General features: G+C 41.2%; 1 protein-coding gene across 1 annotated transcript; it reads right to left on the bottom strand.

Annotated features, from left to right (window-relative positions):
* Positions 1-5,253: 5,253 nt before the first annotated feature.
* On the bottom strand, positions 5,254-6,902 carry LOC127327321 (peroxidase 1). The gene is made up of 3 exons (XM_051354098.2): positions 6,589-6,902; positions 6,318-6,503; positions 5,254-6,046 (listed from the first exon to the last, which is right to left on the bottom strand). The coding sequence occupies exons 1-3, from the start codon at positions 6,793-6,795 to the stop codon at positions 5,459-5,461; spliced, it is 981 nt and encodes a 326-aa protein (XP_051210058.1). The 5' UTR covers positions 6,796-6,902; the 3' UTR covers positions 5,254-5,458.
* Between the last annotated feature and the right edge of the window lie 2,731 nt (positions 6,903-9,633).

The following is a 9,633-nucleotide window of genomic DNA, read 5'->3' as shown; positions in this document are numbered from 1 at the left end:
TGCGCCGATTTTATTCCATTTTGATTCGATCCCTTCTTGATTTATGCAAGTAATCATGGGATCTCAATTAGTTAAGATTTAGGGTTAAAATTTGGGGTTCGGCCATTCGGTTAATTTATGCAAGTAATCATGTGGTCTCAATCAGTTAAGATTTAGGGTTCGGCCATTCGGTTAATTTATTCAGATCTGAAATTTGTTTTTCTCCTATGATGAATCGTTGAGCACAAATTTGTACAGAGTGGGCTCAGCGAACCATTGATGTGTACAAATCTGTTGTGCATGAGTTTTAGTTCGCTAACCCCGTCCCTGTAGATATATAATTGTGTTCAATCTAACTGAGGATGCCTCTGTTTTTCCTACCTTTGTTATGTTGCAACTCATTCACTCATACTTTGCGTTTGATATGGATCATGTGTCTGGCAGTTACATCGGCAGCGACCAGGAGGAACAACACACAAAGACTCGGCAGGTGCTGCGGAGGCTGCAGGTCGGCCAGTTCGCCTCCTACTTCGCCAAAGATGTCTACAAGTAATCCTTCTGCACCAGGAGACTCGGCGGTATCGACTTCAACTGCCTCCTCACGCATGCCGAGGACATCGGAAGGACCTTCCCCAAGGTCGGCTCGACGGTGAACGTCTACTCCTTCCGCGCCAAGCACAAGGCGCTCGGCATTCACCTCCGCAACTTCCAGCGGGTGGAGATCGCCGTCGGGCGCATGCCTCCGCTCAAGCCCAAGGTGCCCAAGATCAAGGGACAGGGGAGCAAGAACTGGAGGAGGAGCCAGATGGAGTAGGCGGAGCCAGGCGGAGTAGACGGGTGGAGATCGCCGTCGGGCGCATGTCTCCGCTCAAGCCCAAGCAGCTTTTTATTTTGTTGTTGTTAATATGTTGGTGTTGTCAAGAACCTAAGAACCTTATTTTGGCTACTGTATGCAGCTTATTATCTACCTATTATCTATCCCTATTGTACTATACTTGATTGTTGGACGCCCTTGATTGCTTAGATGTTTTAGAGTGGACTGCATTAAAACTAAAAAGAGTGAACCTACACACTAAAACCTAGACTAGATACAAACTAAAGTAGATAAATTAAAGAAAAAACCAAAACATCTTATATACATGCGCGGAGGGAGTACATATAAACCAAGTTTGGTGAGGTCACTAATATGGACCAGAGGAAGTACTAGATTTGCTGCCATATTTAGCAAAAAACGAGGACCAAAAGGAACAAATAATTGAATAAAGACAGAAATGGAAGCTTCTCTAGATTTGATAATAGTTTGGTCAAAAAAAGACGTACAACCAAACGCGGTCTCGCCCTGTCCCACGCGGTCCTTTCTACCAGCCCCACGTGATGCGGCCCCACACGACGCGGCCCCACACATCAGCACGGAACAGTCAACTAAACGGGAATCCTACCGTCCAATCTCCTTCTGCGGATTTCAGATAAGGACCTGGGAAAAACTGAGGAAAAACTAAATAGATAGAAAACTGAGTACAACTAAGAAACCGAGAGCATGAAAATAGAAAGCCCGAATTAATAATGGAAACAAATTTATTGCAAAATTTTAACCAACAAAGGCTATAAGTTGAATTCCACCTACTCATAGATTGAATACATAGGTATATTATGATTAGTTGATAAGTTGATATGTACTCGTGTCACGGTGACTAACGAGTGCCCCCAATGAGCTACCATACTGCTCGAAAAATGAATGTGTGGATACAATTTGTGCTTATACTAAAAAAATGATATGTAATATTTTGACGTTGATGAAAAAAATTGGTCATAGATTACCAATATTATTGGTAACGAATGGGAAAAGATATACCAATTCCACCCATCCACGGTGTGTTATTTCATTGACAAAAAAAACTTGGCTCTCGTAAGTATGGGCCTGTTCGGAATATCTATACCTTGCATAGTTCTTCAAGTGTTGTGATACTAAATGAGTTTGTTTAGGGGATAGAACGTGCCCTTTAAGAACAGTCTAAATGCACTCAATTGGATCAACTAAGAAAACTTTAGTTTTTCTATCTAAAACGATAAAAGAATTTAGATCCCTATCTCACTAGTAGAGAAACCCCTTTAGTACCGGTTCCAAAGGGTCTTTAGTACCGGTTTTGGAACCGGTAGTAAAGATTCGGTACTAAAGCCTCTCACCTTACGAACCGGTACTAAAGGTGGCTCCACGTGGGCATGGAGGAGCCCGCGGGGCTTGAGACCTTTTGTAACGGTTCGTAACACGAACCGGTACTAAAGGCTATTTTGTTTAATTTTTTTATCCATTTTTTCTAATTATTTTTCACTCCCTCTTTTATTTTATTTTTTGCATTCCCTTTTTTTTCAAAATTTCTAGTATTTCTGTTAGTCTCTAACTACACTTAATCTCTAGTCAAATTACTTACTCGTGGTCAAACTTCCCGGTCGGTCACCCATCCTCACACTACTCCAGCACTAGCACGCTTAACTTCCGAGTTTCTTCCAAGTGCTTCACGCGCATGTTGTTGATAATACTATCATATCAATCCTATTAACATGTTGGTCGATGTTACACTTCTTTATTGTTTAAATTCCAAATAATTTTTTTAATAAACAAAAATAATGATGTAATAATAATATTTAATAAATAAATTAAATTAAATTTTTAAATTTGTATTATTTTTAATTATTTTTTAAATTTTTATTATTTTTATGCCAAACCTAAAACCTGAAAATTTGAAAATATTATAATTTGCTAAAAGTAATAGTAATATTCTGGGTTTCAAAAAATCTTATAATTATTAATTTTAATTTAAAAAAAATATATATAAATTTCAAAATTTCTGGAAAAAAAACTAAAATCTTCCTGCTTTCATATTTTCATTTGGAATTTTGAGAATCTAAAAATTAGCTAACTGGGTAAACTCTTGTGAATTCGGATGTAACTTTTTCCCACGATGATTTTGATATATTATACGTTATTTTCCGACATCGTATGCAAAAGTTAATGCGGTTTTACCATTTTTCAAACTTTTTTAGCAAAAAAATTCAAAATTCGAATTTCTTAATTTCACCGAATAGTAGGTTGCATAACATATAAGAATCTAAAAACATTTTATTGAAATTTCTATCATTTTCATTTGTATTTTACAAAGCAAAAAAGGCAATCCACGGGGGGAGGGGGTGTGGAGGTGCGTGGGGGAGCAGGAAAACCTTTAGTACCGGTTCGTATCACGAACCGGTACTAAAGGTTTTTCGGCTGTTTCGGCTGACGCTAACTCACGAACTGGTACTAAAAGTCCTTTGGAACCGGTACTAAAGGTGTGGACAATGCAACCGGTACTAATGCACCCTTTAGTACCGGTTCGTAAGAAACCGGTACTAAAGGCTTGGACGGAAACCCCTTTTCTACTAGTGTCTATTAATGATAGCCAACAACATCCTATCTTCTTTTATAATAAGAATGTCGTATATATGGAAATTTTATTACACTACTTGATTTTTAAACAAATATAAGTATTATTATGGAGTTTCATGATAAAAAAATCATAGTAAAGCATATATGAGTTATGGAAATAGTTTCTTTGCCTCCCAAGTATCAAAACCCCATGTTTGCGCGAATTTCAGCGCAACTTTGTAACTGTATCTATACCAAACTTACAAATTAAAAATTCCAATCCCCATAGGAAGCAAATAAATGTAATGAGTTTTGGAAAAGTATGATGTAGTTTGGCGCACAACTCCGAGTAGCCTTCCCCCTCTCCACAGTCAAGCATACACAAAATCAACAATTTAAAATTATTTTTGGAAGAGGTTCACATGTGATTTGTACACGTACTACTCATGTTTTCTTCAATTTTAGAACTTAAAAGGTTATTTTTTATATAATTTTTCGGGGAGTTTCACATATGTTGTAGTGAAATCTTATTATGAAATTTTTGGCTTAGTTTGAAAAGGATTCAACAAGTTATGTTTGAGAGGTGTTTGCATATTAAGCTAACTTAACTTTGTTTTTGTTGATCTGATAGTTGCTCGTAATGGTTCGAAGACAAATTTGGTGGGAGAGAAGATGGGCACGATTGCGGGATACTTATTGTTTATTTTCTATGCAAATATTTGAAGGGTGTAACAAAAAATATGTTATACAAGATTTTTAATTTTTGGAATAGAATGCGATGCATGGACCTTTAAGGGCTTCATATATACACTCTACTAGCCGTATCGGCGACCTGCATAGTGATGATTCAGGCTCGTCTCTCATTGAGGAGATTATAACTTGCATATATATCGAATAGTAAATCAACAAGTTCCTGAGAGTGCATCATTTTAAAATATACGTGTTTCTGAAGAGATTGAAAACAACAACTTACGACTTATTCACCTCCATTGCCTAACTTGGTTTACATGTCAAAATTCATTGCAAAAAATCTAAACCCGCCGCTAGGAGGTAAACTAAAGAAGCTAGGGATCATACACACATGATGTTGAGTTTGTGTCGAATATTTGTACGAGTTGGGTTACGTTAGTACTCCGAGTTGTAATAGGTGTGGATATGTTACGTGTAGTGTTCTAGTCAGACTCTAGTAGTCTGAGCCTCCCATATAATGCGAGGAGCACCACATGTTGCAACTCATGACAGCTTGATAGCAGCATACACGCAATGGAAGGCGGTGGCTTGTGCCGGTGACCAAGGAGGCTAGCGCAGCGGTATCAATGGGGAGGAGCGCCCGTAGTCATGCCCTGCAAAGTAGGCAGTTCGCCGAACTGCGTTAACAAATCTCGATGTCGTCATCGTGTGTTGTACGCAAGGAAAAAAATAGCGCGCTATAATAAAATAGCGTGGGTCTAAAAATACGCTATTAGCATGCTATAGCGTGCTATTAACGCGAATAGCGCGCTATAGCGCCAAAATAGCGTAGCGTCGGCTCTCGAGATATGCTATAGCGTGCTATTAGCGTTGGGATAGCGCGCTATTTTTTTTCATGGTTGTATGTGATCTGTTTGTCCTCGGTAGATCTACAGATGCGCCTACGACGGTAACAAGTGGTATCAGAGCAATGTTGAAGGCCGCGAATTTTTTTTGATCTAGAGGTAATCGTCGTTGGGTTGGATGCGGAGCACCAAATATACTTTCATCACACATCACTAGTTTTATACGGAGAAAACAAAAACTTCATATATTGACCATCTAAGTACTACACGGGGATCATGTCAATGTCAGAAACAAGAAAAAAGCAATAGGGATGAACCGTGGGACAAACCGTGACTATATTGCAAGGGAGAAAACATACATTATTACACGATCGTCGTGTGATTTCTTTGAGAAAAATTTACATGGATATAACAAAACAATCAATTAATATAGTGAAAACTGAGGAGAAGGCAGTAATCTACATGAAAGAAGATGGTCACAAAGCCTCGTTAACACATAGTCGCCATACCATGTGCGAGTTACACCCGCGTCTACCTCGGTCAATCAATGGTTAACCACGGAGCACTTCTTCCTGATCTCGCCCTGGCTGCCGGTGAGCACGTCGGCGTTTCCCATCTTGATCATGGAGGCGGCGAAGTCGGCGAAGAACTCCTCCTTGTAGCCACCACCAGCGTGGCGCTGGACGTAGGCACGGGTGAATGAGTTGGTAAGCAGTGCGCCATCAGAGTGGAAGAGTCCCCTACGCTTCACGACGTTCTTGAAATAGTCAAGGTCGAAGGTCCTGAAGCTCCCGGGGTCCATCTCCACGAGCGTGGTGTTGTCGTTGAGGCTGGCGCACTTGTTCTTCAGCCGCGCCATGTACTGCGGCTCCAGCGTGGGGTCGATGTCACTGGGGTTGACCCTGCCGGTGAAGTTGTAGAGACGGTCGGAGAAGGAAAAGCAGTGGGATGTCCCGATCGTGTGACCGGCGGAGAGGACGACGAGGTCCTTCGTGTCAAGGTTCTTGGCGGCGAAGAGCTGGGTGAGCACGGTGAAGTTGGCTGTCGGGGGAGGCAGCTGGTTGGTCTCGTTGGAGATGGACACGCTGCCATCACGACGGCCCAGAGGAACTTCCCAGAATGGCCCTTTGCTCTGAAAAAATCACGACCAACATTGAGAATTTTATTTCAACGCAACTCAACTAGCTAACTACACTATAGTTAGTCAACTTAAAATAGTTACTTAATTTTTAGTCAGTGCTAAGATATTGTTCGTTCTTTCGAATTTGGATGAATCAATAAGTCTGAATGTCTGATTGATGGTCATGGATTAGAAATATGGGAGTAGCTATTTTTAAGTCGCGTATGAAATAACAAAAACATAATGTTTTGAGTGTCTAGCAAATTGCACTGTGTGTACTCACCAACCAGACCGCGTCCCTGGCCATGAGGGCGAGCACGTCCGCGCAGGAGACGGTGTCAGGGCAAGCCTTCTCCACGGCGGCCTTCACCCTCTCCACGAAGTCGAAGCCGCGCAGCGTCTGGTTGGGCTTCGCGTCCTTCTCCGCCGTCTTGTTGGCGGAGTCCAGCAATACCGAGCCGTCGCAACCCTGCATTCGCCCATTCATTCATGCACGGCGGTCAGGTCACTCCACAACAGTCGATCGGAATTCTGAATCTCGTAATGTAACTTACCCTGACAAAGCAGTCGTGGAAGTGCATCCTGAGGAGCGGGCCGGCTAGGCTGGGCGCGGCGGAGAGCGCCTTCGCCATCTCCTTCCGGACGACGTCCTCCACGCTGGGGCACGTCTCGCTGTAGAACTTCTCCTTTAGCTGCGCCTTGGTACACGACACCGCCACCGCCGCCAGCAGCAGCGCCACCATCAGAACCCTCGAAGCCATCTCCACAGAAGTCTATCAAATGGCTTTCTGCTTCCTTGACTCTATGCTTGGAGGACGATGGCTATGGTAGCTATTAATCGACCGGGAGAAGCTTGAACAGGTGCTGCTGCTGGTGAATGGAACCGCCAGCCAAGAATTTATAGCACCTCACCGTGCATGTGGTAGGCTGTCCTGCTTCGGAAGCAGCAACTAGCTACCCTGGCTAGCTTGCTTGCATGCATGGCTCCATGAGTGGTTTGTTGCTTGCTAGCACTTTTCTGGAATCTCTTTCTGCGTAGCAGGTAACACGGGCCACCGTATAACGCAGGCCAGCCGCATGCATATCATGCATCTCAGTGTTCGATCTTATTTTTGATATCTCACATCAGCTTAGTTATTAGTCACGGAGGAAAATTTGTTATTCAGTTCCAATCAAACCCAAAGGCTGAGTCCGGCCCTCAGGCGAGAGTCAATGCCACCTACTGGTAGTTCGCAGAGATGGAGATCCGTAGATTGTGTACTCTCGCGGCAGCAGTACACACATATTTCCTTGTTCACATGCTATGGCATGCATCATGTCGATGAGTTTTGCGTATTATATTCACGTGTTATAGCATGAACCACACACAAAAATCTGTCTTTCAAATCTAGAGGGGTACATCAAGCACTGCATAAGATCGATTTAAAAAAAACAGCTGTTATTTTTTTGCATGGACTAGTAATTTGTAACGGACGCAACTATTCTCCGTCGATCTAGAACTAACTTAATTCTTGATCACCTGATTACATGTGTAATTGATACATAACTGGGTAAAAAGATATGTAATTGTAATTAATAGTGAATACATGCGGCCAACGGATAATTGTAATATTGAATACGTATGGCAAATAAAATATATTGGGACAGTAAAAAAATGTAGTTTGCTAGACATGTTTATTTACCTTGAAAACCGTTGATGGCAAAGAAAAAACAATTAAAGGATGGTATATTGTAGAAAACTAAGAATTGTGCCCAGGAGCTCACGCCCCCATTCAAAACTTATTTTGGATTCTCACATGCAAATGAACTCAGGTTCTTTACAAAATTTAAGTCCCGTAAGAATCGAGATTCATTTGTGAATACTGCAAAAAAGAAAACCCCAACCACTTTTTCAAATCCAAAAAATGCATCCTCGCTTTTTCCCCTCACCCAGACCGTGCGAATATACGAATTTTTCCACGAAAACTTGATGTCATTTGATTCATTCTAATATCTACACCCGAGATCTGTTTTGGATATTTTGATAATTTAACAAAGTTTTAAATTTTCTATAATAACAGGAGGTGCTCCTTGTTTATGAAAGGCTATAAATCAATATTCTTAAGAGCACAACACTTGTAGGTGCTCCTGTGTTTTGAAAATCATTTTTGGATTCCAATAAATTGAAATTAAATATGTACGTACATATAGAAATTCCGAAGGTATGGTAGAAATTTTGGAGAAAAATATGTTGTATTTTGAGCTATACATAAAAGACAAATTTCTGCTCCTATACACAACCACAAATTTGTTTTTTCCTAAAGTTCAGAATACAACGGAATTTCTACCGAAACATTGCACCACTATTCAGGACATTTGTGTGCATTGATGAAACAAATTTATCGAATAAGTGTCTGGGTAATGAAGATGGTCTATTTATCGAATAAGTGTCTGGCAATATCAGTTTACTTTGCAAATGAATTTCTAAACTATGCAATGAAGATGGTGTGTGGCAAGAGATGTTGCATAAGAAGTATCTGAAGAATAATATTTTGTCACAAATTCAGACAAAGCCTACATATTTTCATATATGGAAGTGCCTTGTGCGATTTTAGATAAATTTCTTTAACATAGGTTTTTTAAATTTGGAAATGTGGATCCACCACCTGGTTCTATGACAACATTCGGTTAGGTGATGTGTCACTAGCCCGACAGTATCCATTATTGTATAATACTGTGTAAGAGAGTGGATTTGGTGATCAGGGGGATACGTGAGCACCCGGTTATCACCGTTGGATTTGGTCCACCTACGTTGGATTTTGCTACTCACTAACGGCCATTAACGGCCACTACCTCGCCGGCCTCCACCTCCACCCCGCCGGCCTCCACCTCGCGCATCTGAGATCGCGCCAGTGTCTCCCCGGCCAAGCGCGTCGCCGTGCACCTTCCCCGCGTCTCTCCGCCCTGCCACTCGACGCTCTAGACCGCGTCGATGCGTGTATAGTGCTAACATCGTTAGACACGTGTCGAGCAGAGAAGGGGTGCTCACGTATCCCCCTGATCACCAGGCTTCATCCGTACTGTGTAACATTGAGATGGTACTGTTGCAAATGTTTTATCACAGATGCCACCAAGTATTTGTTTCATGCAGCATTTAATTGGTAATGAGTATATATCTTGGCTGCACTTATACCAAAGACTAGTGATGGTATATTTATCGGATTAACCTGATATGTTCGTCTAGAGGGTCATGCCTCCGACCATTACGGTGAAATCTATGTATGTCGATCTCATGAATGGTCATACATGTTTCCTCCACAAATACTTATGAAAATTATAGATCACATTGAAGATAAAAATGTGGTTTCTCAATAGAAAGGTATTGTTGACCAAGGACAACCTAGTTAGAAGAAATTAGACTGGGTATAATAAATGTTGCTTTTGTAACTCTGGATAGACCATTGAGCATTTGTTTCTCTCATATCCTTTTGCTCGTCTGTTAAGGTGTGTAATAGTCATTACATATGTTCTTCATGTACCAATTAATATCACAGATAAGTTTGAAAACTGGTTGAATAGATTCGACAATAGCACAAAAGCAAGAATTAGGTCATTTAAGT

The sequence above is a fragment of the Lolium perenne genome, chromosome 1 (genome assembly GCF_019359855.2).
Source record: "Lolium perenne isolate Kyuss_39 chromosome 1, Kyuss_2.0, whole genome shotgun sequence".
NCBI lineage: Eukaryota > Viridiplantae > Streptophyta > Magnoliopsida > Poales > Poaceae > Lolium > Lolium perenne.
The sequence above is the reverse complement of the archived record's forward strand: the minus strand, read 5'-3'. Positions and strand labels throughout refer to the sequence as shown.